Source organism: Eriocheir sinensis, chromosome 13 (assembly GCF_024679095.1).
Source record: "Eriocheir sinensis breed Jianghai 21 chromosome 13, ASM2467909v1, whole genome shotgun sequence".
NCBI classification, from domain to species: Eukaryota; Metazoa; Arthropoda; class Malacostraca; order Decapoda; family Varunidae; genus Eriocheir; species Eriocheir sinensis.
In genome coordinates, this window is record NC_066521.1 from 20758979 (window position 1) to 20777256 (window position 18278).

General features: G+C 44.9%; 1 protein-coding gene and 2 long non-coding RNA genes across 10 annotated transcripts in view; 1 reads left to right on the forward strand and 2 right to left on the reverse strand.

Annotated features, from left to right (window-relative positions):
• Positions 1-1782: 1782 nt before the first annotated feature.
• On the reverse strand, positions 1783-3399 carry LOC126998172 (uncharacterized). The gene is made up of 2 exons (XR_007752662.1): positions 3253-3399; positions 1783-3135 (listed from the first exon to the last, which is right to left on the reverse strand). It is a non-coding gene; the product is annotated as an uncharacterized LOC126998172 (long non-coding RNA).
• A 4413-nt stretch (positions 3400-7812) lies between these two features.
• LOC126998171 (uncharacterized) lies at positions 7813-8266 on the forward strand. 2 transcript variants are annotated; one of them, XR_007752660.1, is made up of 2 exons: positions 7813-7961; positions 8126-8266. It is a non-coding gene; the product is annotated as an uncharacterized LOC126998171 (long non-coding RNA). The 2 variants fall into 2 exon arrangements; XR_007752661.1 differs by having other exon boundaries at positions 8188-8266.
• A 567-nt stretch (positions 8267-8833) lies between these two features.
• Positions 8834-18278, reverse strand: part of LOC126998170 (protein disabled-like) — a 46442-nt gene continuing 36997 nt past the window's right edge. For all 7 annotated transcript variants that reach the window (XM_050859613.1, XM_050859608.1, XM_050859611.1 and 4 more), the window contains one exon: positions 8834-13159. In XM_050859613.1, the coding sequence (XP_050715570.1) occupies positions 8942-13159 (4218 nt within the window). In that variant the 3' untranslated portion in view covers positions 8834-8941. The remainder of the gene's footprint in view (positions 13160-18278) is intronic.

An 18278-nucleotide genomic window follows, 5' to 3' on the forward strand; every position in this document is an offset into this window, starting at 1 on the left:
ATCTTTCTGTCATCAGCTATAATCACTGGTGGCCCTTGATGTACAGCTTCAAGGGCCAGTGTGACAGAAATGAGCACCGAGGCCAAGCGCAGGGTAGAGTATGCTTCCAACTTTACTATACTTTACTTTGCATGGATTATTTTTTCATGGGTTACTTAGGTTTTCCACGAACTAAAAATTAATCCATCAGTATCCACCAAATCGAAGGGTTCCTATCGGACAGGTAAATGAATGCGGTTACGAGCTCAGGACCGGATGATCGGGAATGCGTTGAGGATGCTGGGCCGAATAAGTCTTACTATTCCAGCCTACCAATGTCCTGCCGTCAGCCTTGTACCAGTCACAGCCCTTCTCTCCACCGACTGGGATTTTAAGTAACATTAGGAGCGTCTTGGGTCATCCTTCTTCCTTTAACGGCGATGCATAACTGCCTGCGATACTGGAGATGAGGGACCGTCGGGAGGAGAGGCGGGGGAGGAGTTAAGCGATTAAAACCCGAGACCTATTCTTCTCTCGTCACCTCACTGTTCCTGTTTGAAAAGCCTCCCGTAGATGTTGTTGGGCTTTTCATGGACTGTTTTGGGTTTGTGTGTTTTTAGTGAAAGTTTAACACGACCTCTGTGATTCTATAGTGAAAGTTAAACACGACCTGTGATTCTATAGTGAAAGTTTAACACGACCTCTGTGATTCTATAGTGAAAGTTTAACACGACCTCTGTGATTCTATAGTGAAAGTTTAACACGACCTCTGTGATTCTATAGTGAAAGTTAATGGGAGCATATGATATAGCTGCGCATGGCCTTGGTGCTCATCTTAGGCGCATAACTATACTATACGGGTAAAACAGATAAAAAAAAAATGTTCCTCAAATAAGGCCGCACAACCGAAGTAAATACATAATAAATAAATAAATAAGCGAACAAAATAAATATAAATAAATCAATAAGCAAATGAATACATGTGAAATAAAATTATAAATAAAACAAAATAAAAGTCAGTATTAATCTTCTGAGTTCTGGAAGTTGGGGTTCGTCTTATTCAACACAACAGTCGTCCCTCAAATGGTAAGGTTTTCAATAGTTCGGTTTTGGTTTTATGTGGATTTTCTAAGAATATTTTTTAGGATTTTTAAATTTCCCGACGAGCATTAAATTTTCAAATCCAACAAGATTTTCTATGACAATCCGTATAAAACCGAAACAGAACTATTGGAAACCGTACTATTTGAGGGACGACTGAATTGGTTAAATATAAGAAACTAACCAGCATAACTAAATTTCCAGGTTGATTTTTCCTCCTGCCTTACGTTGCCTACCTACCTTCCTTCCTTGGCATGCGTCCTCTCGGGAAGGTCTGGGTCTGTAACTGCATCACCCTTCACTAGTCCACCTGCAGGAGATGTTCTGGAGTTAACTTGCTGGGGTCATCCAAGAGCCCCTCACGAGAGCCTACCAGCCCCCCCCCCCCTTTTTTTTTACAGCAATGGAGACGGCTCAAGGGTAACAAAAAGTGCAGAGAGAGAAAAAAAAGCCCGCTACTCACCGCTCCCATAATAGACAAAAGTAAAGAGTGTCCAGAAGATAGGCAGATAGATAGGGAGATAAGCAGCACATAAAAAAAAAAGCAGCTAAAGGGAAACGACAACAACAGCGATAAAAACAAAATCGCTAAGCACTGGTCCTAGAAAATAAAATAAAATAGAGTAGCCAGATGAAACCTTGGACATGGAGGAGGTGGACAGGAAAAAGGTGACCGACCAGAAGGTGAAAGAAATGCACGGGGCAACTTGATACTGTTATTACTATTACTTGAGTTACAGTATTTGTACAGAAACTATATATAGTATTATAAATTAAGAATCTATCGTTTTTTATATTTTTTAACTTTTATAGATTTTTTTTCGGCTTTCGGTTTCTGATAAGTTTATAAAAAATGCACTTGAGGCCTGTCCGCTACACACATACATACATCCGTGACAGATATACTCCAGGGGGGAAGTCTGTGGCTGAGGTGCTGAGTATATAACGAGGTGTGGTGGGTGCCTGAGCATGTCTGGCTGAGGGCTGACCTTGGTGCTGACCTAGAGTGGTGCTACGCGGGCCCCAGCACCAGGGATACATTTTACTGAGCACTGAGCACTCCAGGACGAGCTTACAAGTGGTGGTACGCGAATCCAGCACCAAGGATACATCACACTGAGCATTGAGCACTCTCTGACGATCATACAAGTGGTGCTGCTCTTCACTGATGCTGTTCTGGAGTGCAATGCGAACCCAGCACCAGAGATACATTACACTGAGCACTCCCTGACGAACCTTAGGTGCTGCTCTCCACTGACGCTGATTACTAGAGTGCTATGTAGGCCCAGCACCATTTACATTACTGAGCACTGAGCACTCCCGGACGAGGTTACAAATGGTGCTGCTGTTGCTTGGTGCTGTTTGCCCAGTCACGTGAGATTCACACTCGTATCATCAAACGTTTTATGGCTCTTGTTACGAACGTTTTTCAAGGCCAGGGAGGAGCTACGTCGGGTTGTAACGGGTGTTTGTCCCCGTTCACAGCGCGGAGCCTTGCCAATCTACCGCCAGGCTCAGGAAACCACCCATGGGAACCCCGAGAACTTCCGCGAGAGCCTTTTGAAACATGGACTGAGCCTGCGAAGAGTTTGATGATGTGGATCTTAGCTCCCCCTCACGTGGCAACCTTCAGCAAGTTCCGTATACCGTGCACAGCTTAAATAACGTAAAGAAGCAAGGTAGCAGCACTGGGTGGATGGCTCTGGCTAACTCTGGCGGCTCCGAAAAGGTGATGATGGCGGTGATGACGCAGACGAAGGCGGTGAAGGGGGTGGGTTAATGCGTCTCTCTCTCTCTTCAGCAGTATGAGAACAAAGAATGCGAAAATTAGCTATAGAAAGACCCATATCAATTTCATTCCAGTATTTTCTTTATCTCTGTCTCCTCATAATTCTAGAGAGCAAAGAATGCAAAAAAAATACGTATAGAAAGACCTTTTATCAACATCACTCCTGTTTTTCCTCTCTTCCATCATCTCTCACTCTTTCTCCAGTATCCTACCCTACTTTGAACGATAGTATGACAAAACAGATTGCAAAAGAACTATGGAAAGACCTAATCAATATCGCTCTTGTCTTTTCTCTCCCATCATCTCTCATTCTTTCTCCAGTATCCTATCCTACTTTGAACGATAGTATGACAAAACGGACTGCAAAAGAGCTATAGAAAGACCTAACCTACATCGCTCCTGCATTTTCTCTCCCTCATTACCTCTCACCCCCCTCTTTCTCGAGTATCCCAAACAAGCAATGGCCGAGTAACATAACTATTACACCTCCAATGGAAAAGGGATTAATGAGCACACCTTCAGCTCTTACCTCTTCACAGGATGCCAAACACTATATAAAAAACCTTGCTCGAGTATTCTAAATCATCTTTGAGACCGAGGATGACTGCAACACCGGGATGAGATGGGATGAAGAGAGCACACACACACACGCCTTAGCCATCTCGACCTGACGCGGACACGGGTAGAAAAACGCTTTGGGTCAACACAGCGATGGGTAGACAAACAGATATTGAATTCAGGAGCGCGCGGCCTCAAGCACTCATGGGCTACACCGTTTATGGGATACCTTTGACGTTTCTTAAGGGACCGTTTAGTTACCTTGCATCAACATATCCTGTGGTATAAAACGTAGGGTCTCACGTTTCTAGGTAATGAAGGTAGACGGTAATGGAAGGTATATTATATGATACGAACACCTATAATGCATAAAACAGGTGAGTATGATGAAAAATATACATGTGACCTAATATTCTTCACCCAATCCACTTCCAGATGATCAACAGACTTCGTGGGTATACAAAAATTGTTGAATTTCTTCCATAGACACAAATATGATAAAAGAGAGTGTTTAGCGGTGATACAAGTCCGTGAAACCGACGTGAAGTTCCTTAAAACCGGTTCCTTCCTTTATAATCTCCTTGCAGTGAAAAAAGAACAGAGAAAAGCGTGGAGTTGAAACGTGTTCTGGTATTATGTAATCTTTTGATCTTATTATCTGGGGAATGTGAACTTATAATACAGAGTGAGTTAGAAGGTGGTTAAACAGATGATTCTCCTTCTAAACAGTAATTACAATGAAAAAATAAACTCAGAAAACAACAAATACCACACACCTTGACCAGGGGATTTGGAACCATAATGAAAGAGGGAGTTAGATGGTGATTAAACAGACGATTCTCCTTCTAAACAGAGTAAATATAATGAAAAAAATAAACTCATTGAATAGAAAACAACTAATACCACACACCTCGACCTGGGGAATTGGAACCTATGATGAAGGGGGATTAGAAGGCGATGAAACAGGTGAGTCTCCTTCAAAACTGACAGGTAAATCGAACCTCGAGTAAAATATAAGTACCACAAACACCTTGGACCAGGGGAATGTGACCCAATGAGAAAAGGGGAATAGGGTGATTGAATGATTATCTTACGCTTAAAATAACACATAGTAGGGAGAAGGATGATAATGACTGCAGTTTAATGAAAAAAATATAAAGGCCTTTCACTCGGGAATGTAAAAATGAGACACATAGATAAAAGTTGGATATATAGAAAATAGATGGGGGTAAAATAGCGAAAATATGATATAGATAAATAGTTAGATAGATAGATAGACAAGAGATAAGAGGGAAAATAGTAAAAATAAATAGATAGACAGTTAGATAGATAAATAGAAAGAGATAATAGGGAAAACAGTAAAAATATGATAGATGGATAAATAGTCATAGAGAGATAGATAGATAGATAGGAAAGAGATGAGGGAAAACAGTAAAAATATGATACAGATAAATAGTCATAGATAGATAGATAGATAGATAGATAGATAGGAAAGAGATGAGAGGGAAAAATAAGGTGATTTGCAGATAATCTCATGAAACAAAAACAAATTCCAGGTTCATTTCAATCAATATAATAATGCTTTTTTACACAATTCTCTTAACTATGACTCAATAATAATAATAATAATAATAATAATAATAATAATAATAATAATAATAATAACACATAATAATAAGAATTGCTACAAACATACTCGTCTCCCTACTACAAAACACTACTTCAGTATCAAACGTAATCTTTGGCCCTCGTTTTGTGAGTTAAGAATATGCACGATTTTGGATGCAAATGGATGAGCATTTCAGAACAAAACACAGAACGGAACGAGACGGATGAGGGAAAAAGAAAAAAAAACTAACTATGAGAGGCCCAGTAACCTCCTAAACGCGCGCGTGTGTGTGTGTGTGTGTGTGTGTGTGTAAAACTATCTTGCTTCTACCAGTATTTTTACAGGATCGAGTCAAACTTGTACCGTGTGTGTGTGTGTGTGTGTGTGTGTGTGTGTGTGCGTGTGTGTGTGTGTGTGTGAGCTAAAATTCTTTCGCCGAGTCGTCAACATTACCTCTAGGGACATGATTCCACCCAAGAACACACAGACATGGCACCACTGGGTTATGCGCTATACATGCTAACTTGGCAAATAGGCTCCTCCCCCTTTCCCCCATCCTCTTTATCTCATTGGCCGATCCACCAGCAAGCCACGCCCCCTTTCCAACTGAGGCTACATGTGATTGGTGGATGCTGGGAGAGGTTAAATCTTATTGGTGGATGCTGGGAAAGGCTGAATCAAATTGGTGGATGCTGGGAGAGGTTGAATCTTGCTGGTGGATGCTTGGAGGGGTTGAATCTTATTGGTGGATGATGGGAAAGGTTGAATCTTATTGGTGGATGCTGGGAAAGGTTAAATCTTAATGGTGGATGCTGGGAAGGGTTGAATCTTATTGGTGGATGCTGGGAGGGCTTAAAATATATTGAATGATTTTGGAAAAGGTTGATTCATGGTGATGGATGCTGAGAAAGGTTAAATTTTATTGGAGGAAGTTGGGAAGGGTTGAATCATTATCGTGGCTGCTGGAAAGGGCTCAGATACACTATTGGATGCTGAGCTGAAGTGGGCGGAGCTTATCTTCAAAGTTATCATGAACAGGGCTTAGAAATTAGAGCTCAGGAGTTGAACACGGGCTTTCGGAATGTAGGGCTAACTGCTACAGACGCTTCTTATTGATCCTTCAGTATATAAAGTGACTTGAGTGCACATGTAAAAATATAAACAAGTCTATATGTAGTAAAACATGTACAATAACACTGACATGATGGGCTGTGGGTGGGTGGGTCGGCAGGCAGGCGGGTCATGGGTAAGTGGGTGGGGTTTGCTCTTGTGGTGGGTGAGGAAAATAATAATAATAAAAAAGTTTGACATTAATGAGATTCGGTAAAAATGGGAACGAAAAAATATTGTGATGTGTCGGTATTTCTAAGATGTTTTTTTAAGTTCCCGTTTTCAAGACATGTACTATTATCTTTAAGCTTTTATTTGTTTCTTCACAGCTAACATATGAAAAAATGGATGTTGTGAGGCTTTAACTAATCTAAAATGCTTGTCCTTTACCTTTTAGCTTTTCTTTGTTTCTTCACAGCTAACATATGAAAAAATGGATGTTGTGAGGCTTTAACTAATCTAAAATGCTTGTCCTTTCTCCCTATTTCATCACCGGCAACACCATCATCATTATCATTTTCTTTCTTTGCTAACAGTCAACACGAAAGTCTTATAAAACAAAAACACCGTGACGCACTAATACATGTTCTCCATTTCCTCATCACCGGCAACATTGCTCGTATTATCTCTGAGGGTTTGTTTACATTTACAAGTCAACAAGTCAACACACAGAGATGACATCACCGGGAGTCCCCCAGCAAGACGAGAAAGACATCTTGGGACACCGGATCACAGCTTAGTGGTAATATTAGCCCATAAAAACAATACTCGTAACACGGTCATGTCCTCCGAGATTCAAGCTACGAACACAACCACCACCACCACATCACTACCACCACTACAACCATCCCCACCACCACCACCATGTACCTTGCAGACTGTCCCATCATCACCACTTCTTCGTGTTCCCCGGTTACTGAAGGCTGAGCTCTGAATAATTATAATGTTTCTCTGCTAAAGATTCTTCTCTGACTCCCACTACGCACAGCTCTCCCGGCTCTCTTACCTAATGACTGGATGCGTTACGCTGAAAGTAATAAAAACGAACTTAAGCTAACATAGTGCTCAGGAACACAGTCTCTACCCTTGTCCACCTTTGCTTGACGATATAATTCTACTAGACAAACTCAAGGACTTTCCACATACCAGAATGGAGACAGAAATGTTTAGCTTATGAACCGTAGTGAGTGAAGGAAGAGATTGTTTAGATATGTGAAGACAGAATGATGATGGAAAACTGTTTAGCGAAAGATCAGACTGAGAGAAGGAAGAGGTTGTTTTGATAAATGAAAACAGAATGAAGACAAATGTATAGCTAATGATCAGACGTGAGAGAAAGAAGAGGTTGTGAAGATAAATGAAAACAGAATGAAGATGGAAATATTTAAGTAATGATCAGACGTGAGAGAAGAAAGAGGTTGGTTAGATAAAACTACGCAAGAGGAAACTCCTTTTTGACATGGCGAAACGAAGACGGAAATATTTAGCTACTGAACAGGAGTGAGAGAGAGTGAAGGAAGTGGTTGCTTAGACTAAACAATGTGACACAGGGGTTCATTTTCCACATATTAAAACAGGGACGAAAAAATTTATAGGTAATGATTAGAGACGAAAGAAGAATAAAAAGGAAAGACTGACTGATATTTGAGTATGAGTGGCAAGAAATGTCAATGCAAGTAATATGAAGAAATAGACCTTAGTATAGAAAGAACATTAGAGTGTGAGTGGCATGAGTTAGTTAGTTAAAAAGTTAGTTAAATAGTTAAAAATACGCAAAAATTAACACAGATCTCAATAACCAATGCGTGAGTTGAGGTTAAATAGTTAAAAATACGAGAAAATTAACACAGATCTCAATAACCAATGCGTGAGTTGAGCTTAAATAGTTGAAAATAAGAAAAAATTAACACTCTCTCAAATAACCAATAGAAAATAAGAAAAAATTAACACAGATCTCAATAACCAATGCGTGAGTTGAGCTTAAATAGTTGAAAATAAGAAAAAATTAACACAGATCTCAATAACCAATGCGTGAGTTGAGCTTAAATAGTTGAAAATAAGAAAAAATTAACACAGATCTCAATAACCAATGCGAGAGTTGAGGTTAAGGAAGAACGAATGACTTTGAGTGTGACTAGTAAAGAAATGACCTCTGAGAATTAAGGAATGAGAAAGGAAGGAAAAATTGTGACGAAATATCAAAGCGTAAGGATTAAAAATGAACGGCTGGTTAAAGAGAGGAATAAAATGATGTCTCGGAAATATAAGGAACACGAAGGAACGAAAGATAACATCAGATCTCTCGGGTGACCAGTACCAACCCTCACAGACACCTTCCTTTATATGCCACTCAACACAATCCGGTTAAAACACACCATTAGTCACACTGATCTTCATAAGGTAATAAAAACACAATAATGATAAAATCCACCCCGCATGTGAGGTTTGTGAGTACGTTCGTGGTTGCATTTCAGCGTTGACTCAAAATATCTGGAACGGCGAACATCATCTCGACCGACACATTGATCATGGCCACTCGTCGCGCCCCGGCCACTCCGCCGTGAAGTATGCGAAATAATACACCATATACACAATTAAAACTACCCTAATGCGTATGCAAGTGACGAATTTTGATACTTAGGGACCATATGACACATCCTCGTCTCACCACGGAGTATAATCTCGTCTTTTGTTCCGATTGTTTTTTTTTGTTCGGAGTATAAAGATCATTCACTCTTCCACTAAATGTTTGTCTGAAGCAGCTCCGAAAGGCCTCCTCCTCCTCCTCCTCTGCCTCACTGGTCCTTAGGGAAGCTGAACTTATCAAACGGTTCCTCCCAGAAAGGGTCGCCTTCCCCTCCCTTCCCCGCAGCAGCAGCAGCAGCAGCAGCAGCAGCTTCAGCTTCTTTTTCATCACTAAAGAAGTCGTCGGCGAAGGGGTCACTGTTACGGCGGAAGATATTCACTGAGTTGGACTTCTTCATGTCAGCGGGGGCGGGAAGGGTGGCGGGGGCGGTGAAGCGCGCGGTGATCTTGAACTCCTGCTCGTCATCGGGAAAGACGTCTTCAAGTGCTGGGTCATCGGTTAGTTCTGGGGACCTTCCGGGAGTGTGCTGGGATACACTACTTGACCGTGCCTGTTGCTGTTGTTCTGCTGCTACACTGGCTTCAGCCTCTGCCTTCTGGAATGCGTTCTCAAAATCTGCAAACTGGAGCTCGCCTTCCGTGGCCTTCTCCTCCGTCTGTGTCTGGCTGAGCCTCACGCTGAAGGGGTCACTCTCCTCGCTCTCCGTCGGGAAGCTCGTGAATGCACTGTCAAAGTTCACCTCCTCAGCCACACTCCCGATGATTGAACTGAAGTTGTCCTCGAAAGGGGAGTGCCTGATGTCGCTGCCTTCACTTCCAACGCTCAGCCGGGAGGGACCTCGGCTCCTGTGTGGCCTGGCGGATGTTGGTGGCGTGAAGTTGTCGCCGAATGGGGACTTGCGGTGCTCCGAACCTGACCGTGAGAGCCTGCCATGGTCGATGGAAGCCTTACGGGAGTCTTGACTGAAGTCATCATCGAACGGAGACTCATGTGGAATGTTCTTGTGTTCCTCGTGGATGGAGTGCAAGGACCCGATGGACTTCTGGTCATCGTATGGCGTGTTCCGCTGCGACCCGTGCCAGGAGTCATCAAAGGGAGAGCTCCTGGCATCCCCTTGCTTGGTTAGGCGACTCACCTCACCCTCCAGCGAAGGCTCACGCTCACTCTCCACCTCCTTGAGCACCTCGTACCTGTCGCCGCGGTTTGTGAAGTCATCATCAAATGGACTCTTCCTTTTGCCTCCCAGGGTGTCGGTGGGAGGCTGGAGGGAGCTCTCGACAGGGAACCTCGCTGGGGCCTCTGTGCTGCCCCTGGATGAGCTGCGCTGCTTGGGCTCGACGCTGGTGAAGGGGTCATCAAAGCCTGCACCAAAGCCATTGTCATCAGCCTGTTCCATCCTCTTGGGGTCTGAAAAGTGGTCAGTGAAGGGAGACTTGAGGGAGCCATCCAGTGAGGTCTCTTCATTAGTCACCTCCTGGAAACTGGAGAACTTGTCTGCCTCGGAGGTTGAAGGTACAAAGTTGTCATCAAAGCTTGCGAAGGATGTTTCCGACTCCGGCCGCGTCCTCCTCCCTGATGACTGGAGAGAGGAGGTACCGGCAGCGTGACCCATCGTACTGAAGTCATCGGTGAACGGAGACTTCTGGACATCAGTGTGGTGTAGGTGGGGTCTCGGGTGTGGCTGCTGCAGGTGGGAGGGGGAGTTAACAGGGGTAAGGCTCTTCTCACTCATGGTGGCGGCGGAGAAGTCGTCATCGAACTTTGCGTCGAAGGGCGGCTCAAAGTTGTCATACTCGCTGATCTCCGGACTCCTGAAGACGGTGACGCACTCCAGGTCGTGGTTGGGGGGGTGCCAGTCCTTGTCCTTCTCCAGCTCCACGGCATCACCATCGTCACTCAGGGAAGACTTGTGTTCTAGGGAGTCGTGTCGCATGTCGCTATCGAAATTCGCCTTGAAGGTCCCAGATGAGACTTCAGACACTTCCTCCTCCATGGAATTCTGCGGCGTGAGGAAGTTTTCATCAAATACTGACTTCTGTTTGGTCACGACAGTCAGCTCACGGAAAACGGCATAGCGATCTTCACTGACTGGGGCCCCAACAGCATGGGTGACCGGGCCGCCCGTGCTGAACTCTGGGGGCTCAACGGGACTCTTCGGGAACTGTGCGTCAAACTCCGCAAACATCTCGTCCTCGCTGAAGGCAAACCTCTCCTTGCTCTGCTCCCGGCTTGGCCCTCGAGACCTCCTGGCGGGCTTCTCAGGCGGCTTATGGACTTGGGTCTGTGGCTGAGTCTGGGCTTCGTCAAAGGACATGCTCTCCTTGTCTCCTTGTCTAAGCTGCTGCTGGGCCAAACAAGCGGCTAACTCCACCACCGTCATCCTCGCCAACTGCTCCACCGGCACATCCAAAGTCGCCGCCAACTGGTCAAGGCTCGTGTTTGCCAGGTCAACCGACGGAGGCTTCTGGATGAGCTTGGGTGACTTGCCTGGAGTGGACAACTTGCTTGGGGTCGATTCCCTTGAAGTCTTGGGCACGGCTCCGGAGGCCTCGTGGGTGGGGCTCACGCTGGGTTTGGGGAATTGGAAGTTATCAGGGTGGGTGGGTTTGGTGCTTCTGCTGGGGATGAAGGCTGGCTGAGAGGAGGAGTGGGAGTACCGAGGCTTCCTGGCGGGGATGGGGATGGGGGGCGTGGTGCCTTCCTCAGGGGACGAGTCATATTCATTGATGTAGTTGTAGTGCGCGTCGGCTGTTGGTGGTGGGCGTGGCGGAGGCCTGAGGGTGACGTGAGTGGGCTGTCTCTTTGGGGGCAGCGGCGGAGGCTCAATGTGGGCTGGCCTTGGTGGTGGTTTAGGGGCCTCCTCACAGCTCAGACTAAGCTCATCCACTGGGAAGGGTCGACTCTCTAGCTCAGGGGACGAAAACTGCTCCACCTCACTGAGACGTCCTCTCTGCTGCGGCCTCAGGGACAGCGTGGCAGAGCTGGCACTGAGCTGTTTGGAGAGGTGCGAGCGTGGTCTAGGCCTCGGACTCAGCCCTCCCTCGCTCAGTACCTCCGGGGGGGTCGGAGGCGTGAGGTCCCCGCTGGCGTACCCTCGCTGGTGTTCCATGTCCACGATCTCCCACTCGTTTTCAAAGCTGCCCTGCTTCTTGAACTTGTGGCTGCGGGGGAGTGTCTTGGGGCTCTGGGAAGTGGTGGCCGCCAGGAACAGTTTGCTGCGGTTGTGGGTGATGGGAGAGCGGTGTGTTAGGGACAGCTGGGGTGAGCCTGGGCCTGACGCTCGCCTGCTGGTCGGTCTAGGGACTGGCGGAGGGGAGAAGGGAGGTGGACTATCCCGGAATGACTCAGGGGGGAGAGCCACAGTGAGGGGGCCACAGGGGAGGGGGGGAGGAGGTTCATCTGGTATGCTGCTAGACATCTCCGACCGTTGGCTCTTCGGGGAGTCGCTGGGGAAGGCCGGGAAGTCCGCAAAGCCTGAGGAAGGGAACTGCGATGCCTCGTAGAAATCCTTCTCTGAGCCATGGTGAAAGTGGAAGTCCTCCTGGCCAAAGGAGTCTGGCGGGCTGAAGGACTCGGTGAAGGAGTGTGAGGTGATGGAGGTGCTGTGAACGGGGGTGATGTTGGCCGAGGAGACGCGCTTGGCGGCGATCATGTCGATGGAACGTGGCGTCGTAGCGTACAGGGAGGTGGAGGACACGAGCGCCGAGACCTCAGGCGGGATGATGCCAGGCTGGGTCTTGGGGGAGCATGGGATGGACACCTCCCCATCGCCCATCTCCCTCAGCACTCGTCTCACGGGTTTCCGCATCTCACTGAAAAAGTCTCGCTTGTCAACATACGGGCGGTTTTTCCCAGTGCCGAGTGGATCGAGGTCGGTGAACACATCATAGTGAGGTTCCCTGCTTGACGCGGCGCCGTCCTCACTGAAGCTCGCCTTGGACCACTGGGCATCAAACTCATCCGACTGCTGGAGGCTCGAGGCCCCACCACTGCCCTCACCCCCACTCCCATCGCCCCCCTGCGCCTCACACAGATTCGGATCACTCACATCATTGAACGAGCCACCGGGGGCAGTCCTGAATTCCTTAAAGGCTGCGTATCGGTCCTGGTTGTCCCCGGCCTCTGACGATGGCCTTGGGGTTTCACTTTGAGCGGGTGGGGGGGACGTACTATCAGGGAACGTCACGGGGAACTTGGCGAAATCTTGGCTCGACGATTTCTGGTCACCGCCACCACTTGCCGTTGCCCCAGCCTGCTGCGAGGACTGGGAGTGGTGGGAGTCGTGTCGGGTACGGCCAGAGATGGGGGGAGGGGCCAGCGGGGCGGGGGTGGGGGCCGTGCTGGCGGTGATGCGGGGCTTGGTGGTGTCGGAAGGGGGGAAGAGAGGCTTGAAGGAGTCGCCGAATGGGTCGCTCTTCTCGCTCTCCTGCAAAGGGATCACGGGAGGGAAAAGAGTTAGACAATCAAGGGAAGTTACATCATCTATCACCTTATAGCAAATAACTTCAAACCTCTTGTCTAACCAACCTAACTGATCTTTTCTGCCATAAGGATTAGCACAATAGGAGGCCAAGTTAGACAATCAAGGGAAGTTACATCATCTATCACCTTATAGCAAATAACTTCAAACCTCTTGTCTAACCAACCTAACTGATCTTTTCTGCCATAAGGATTAGCACAATAGGAGGCCAAGTTAGACAATCAAGGGAAGTTACGTCATATATCACCTCATAGCAAACAACTTCTATTCCTTCAAACCTCTCGTCTAACTAACTCTGCTGATCTCTGCCATAAGGATTAGCACAATAGGAGGCAAAACAGCTAGACAATGAAGAAGTTAAACTATCTATCACCTTATAGCAAACAAATTCTATTCCCTCAAAACTCTCGTCTAACTAACCAAACTGATTATTTTCTGCCATAAGGATTAACACATTAGGAGGCAAAACAGTTAGACAATGTAGAAGCTGAATTATCTATCGCCTTATAACAAATAACTTCCATATCTTCAAGACCTTTCATCCCTATCTCTTAACCTGACATCAACTTTTCTTCCATAAGGGTTAATCTTTGAAGGTAAGGCAGTTGGATATTCAAGAAGTTAAGTTTTCTATCGCCTTTGCAGCAAACAACTTCCATTCCTTCAAGACCTTTCATCCCTATCTCTTAACCTGACATCAACTTTTCTTCCATAAGGGTTAATCTTGGAAGGTAAGGCAGTTGGATATTCAAGAAGTTAAGTCATCTAACGCCTCATAGCAAACAACTTCCATTCCTTCAAGACCTCTCATGTAACGACCTTCACATGAACTCTTCTATAAGGATCAGCACATTGGAAGGTAAAAGCAGTTAAGATATTCAAGAGGTCTCAAGTTATCTGCCACTTCATGCTTTCAGACACCCTCTTTACCTTCCACTTCTTTGCCTCTCTAGACATTACGCTAAGCAAACTGAGGTGTTGTTATCTATTGCCTAACCAAGTACATGAACATCATCTACCTTAAGGACCTCTTATCTCATTCTATCTTTACATAAACTTTCTCTCCCTATAGATAAGCAATAAGACTCAAACAGCTTAGTGTAATAAAAGCAACACAGAGTCTTCTAGTCCCTGTCATAACTGCAGCAGGCTAGCATTAACATCATGACCTCATTCACTGGTTGCAACTGACTATATATTGATTTTACTAATAAGAATGCATGATTAGAGTTATATCTAAGAGCAACTGAAAACCAATTGATCTCAAACTTTGCAACAGGCTATATATTATGGATTTTACTAATAAGAATGTATGATTAGAGAGTTATATCTAAGAGCAACTGAAAACCAAGTGATCTCAAACTTTGCAACAGGCTATATATTATGGATTTTACTAATAAGAATGTTATAGAGTTATATCTAAGAGCAACTGAAAACCAATTGATCTCAAACTTTGCAACAGGCTATATATTATGGATTTTACTAATAAGAATGTTATAGAGTTATATCTAAGACCAACTGCAAACCAAGTGATCTCAAACCTTGCAACTGGCTTATGGATTTTACATATAAGAATGCATGGTTATAGAGTTATATCTAAGAGCAACTGCAAACCAATTGATCTCAAACCTTGCAACTGGCTAATGCTATGGATTTTACATATAAGAATGCATGATTGATTAGAGAGTTAAATCTAGGAGCAACTGCAAACCAATCGATCTCAAACCTATTGAGTAGAAATTTGAGCAAGATAAAAAGCTACATTGGTGACTATGAAACTTTAACGGGAAACAAAAACGTACCAATGTCAGTAAATGGTTGAGATGTAAAAAAAAGTGAATAGGTAAATAAGGAAATAAATACATAGGCCTACAAGGTACGTGAGCATAGCATCGTTCTGAGTGCATAATAGTGTGTCTGGCTTGGAGTAGTGGAACCCAATCTTGCACAAGGGAATGGCTGACAGTTTTTGCACCTTTCCAAGAATTCACACCAGAAAATAGACAATAAACTGAAATTTGAGTCACGATACGAAAGTGAGATGTCAAAATGAAGGCGTTTTATCATCCTTTATTTAAACAAGAGCTCATTTTTATAAGTCAACTCAATTTTCAGAAGAGCTTTTTTTTTTTTTATTTTTCTCGTCATGAATGCTCTTGTCCGTTCCAGTGACTGAGGAAGACATTACTCTTGGTTAGGTTCAAACATGTTATATTAACCCGGTAGCAGCGACGGGCCAAATTTGTGGCTTACCCATGTTCCAGCGAAGGGCCAAATTTTTGCTATGATATAAACCCCCCAAAATAGATGATGCATAAACTGATCACAAATGCATTGATATATATTATGAAATGGTTTGTGCGAGTGATGATTTTTTCTCATTAATTCACTTAGAGGGGCCTTTAAGAAACATGATCCCTGCAGCTACCGGGTAAACATATTTTTTCCACCATCAAGACACTTCTCCAACCTCAACTAACCACCTTTTCTTTTAACTTCTCTCCCTCTTTTGTGGAAGCAGTGTTATGTAGGCTTTTTATCTGTTTTATCATGGTCTTCAACTTCCTCCTTTACTGTATAGGAAAAGTTATGACTGCTTAACAATTACCAAAGAGTTAATGAGGAAGAGGCAAGCACTGTTTTCCCAGATTCACTGAAACAGACTGAAGTGAAACCAAATCGTCGAGTCTGTTTTGGCGTTGGCTCCCGTGGGTCCATTTCTCCCCTCTGCTCTGCCACACCGCCCCAACACCTATTTTTTCCTCTCATATGTTACCTATAGCTTGCATATGAGAGGAAGAGATAGGTGTTGGAACTGTGTGGCAGAGCAGACGGGAGGAAAGGACCAGCGGGAGCCTACGCCAGATCGGCCTCGGCATATCTGGAAGACCATAAAGCTGGAATGGTGCAGACAAACTGACACACATTAATCGTAGCTTAGAATAAAAAGGAGACTGCCCTCTGAAGCTCCTAACCAGTCAATGGATCAACAAGCATGAGTGCAGAAGATTAAATTTACAGGACTAAAGCGCAAAGCCTCATCCAGCTACCGAGGAACCAGTGGGTCGGTGGTCATGCCTCCACTCAAGGCCAGTCACTGTGAGCGCCGGTGCCCCCTTGCTGTATATCCCTCTGGCAGTGTGGTGCAGGGCTGGGGTCAGGGTTGCCAGATTATCGTATCCGCCATTGTATTTCCCATTTTTAGACACTTAACTATAGCAAAAAGACACTAATAATTAAACCTTTCAAGGATAACTATAGATAAATGTAGTTATTGGAGTGGAGGAGACGGTTTTTGGGGTCGGAAATCGGAAAACATGTGAGGCAAAGTACGACAATCTGGTAACGCAGGCTGGGGTGTGTTCCCTAGGTCGGCTGAGTTTACATAGATTTACATAGATGATTCAACCACACAGACCCTATAACTGAGACTATAACAGGTGGTCCGTGCTTAAACCTAATCAGAAGGACATTACGTGACCAAAAAGATGTGTTTCTAGTTTGGCGAATATTAAAGTGGAGGAAGTGGCAGCTGATTTTGTCTTTAAATTAGTGGCTTTACCGTGTAGCAGCGACGGGCCAAATTTGTGGCTTTACCGTGTAGCAGCAACGGGCCAAATTTGTGCCATGATATAAACCCCACAAAATAGATGATACATAAACTGATCACAAACGCTTTGATATATATTATGACATGGTTTGTGTGAGTGATGATTTTTTCTCATTTTTCTCGCTTAGATGGACCATTAAGAAACATGATCCCCGCTGCTACCAGGTTAAAGTGGAGGAAATGGCAGCTGATTTTGTCTTTAATGAATCCAAAATTCATGTCGCTGGTGTAAAGTATGATTCACGCACACCATTTTTATCAGCAAACGCACCAGCACAAACAACTACTTAATGTCCTCTATCTAATGACCGATTCACACACACACACACACACACACACACACACACACGCACAATGCCATTTCTTACATATTTTTCAGCCCCCATGGTCACACTTCTTGCTTACATAACTGTCTCCAGCACCCCAATCATCATCCTACCCTTCACATTTGACACTATTCCATAAAAAAAATGATTAACCTGGTAGCAGCGACGGGCCAAATTTGTGGCTTTACCGTGTACCAGCGACGGGCCAAATTTTTGCCATGATAGAAACCCCTCAAAATAGATGATGCATAAACTGATCACAAATGTGTTGATATATATATTGAAATGGTTTGCTTGAGTAAAGATTTTTTTTTTTTTTTTTTTTTTTTTTACATCTTCGCCTGTGGCACTGGTAGGCTTGTTTTTGGAGGGGCCTGATGGTATGGCCCAGCCCGTTGTGGTGCAGGCCAGTGTTTATAGTGGTGCCATCTTGCTTAGAGGGGCCTTTCAGAAACATGATCCCCGCAGCTACTGGGTTAAAGGAAAAAACAAAATGACGAAAGCCCACAGTGCCCTAAAACCTTGGCGGTGGTGATTTGAGTGACATGAAGTTACCGCCTGAGTGTTTAATGGTGACAGTGCCTAGTCTACCACTTGTTGAGCTTCCCATGCCCTTAGAGGCTTGGCATGACCATGGCCTAAGTGTATGGTGTTGACAGAGCCTAGACTACAACTTGCTGAGAGCCTTCCTGAGCCTCCCGTGCCTGCTACAAGCTTGGCGACGATGAGTGAGTGACAAGTGAACATGCACCCCCAGCGAGTGGTTCCGTGGAGCGTGTGGTGAGTCACGGCAGGACGGCCAGGGTATGCTTGCCTAACTGTACGCATCACCAGTCCATTCAGCACTAACATCAGGGAAAAGTTACTCTGGAAAATTTTAGGTGAGGTTTAAAGTTTAAGTATTGTCAGAATGATGAATGGTGAACACTTTCCATTCTGACGATATCTAATTTTTGTGCCTTGTCTAAATTTTCCAGGGTGGGTTTTCCTTGACATGAGTGCTATGCCTTGCTTCAGGACCTCAGCCGGACACAATGATCACTCTAAGACAACAGCTTTTTTGTTCCTTTAACTCAACCTGTTAGCCGCGAGAGCCACGTCATTTTAACCTTTTGAAAACTATATTATC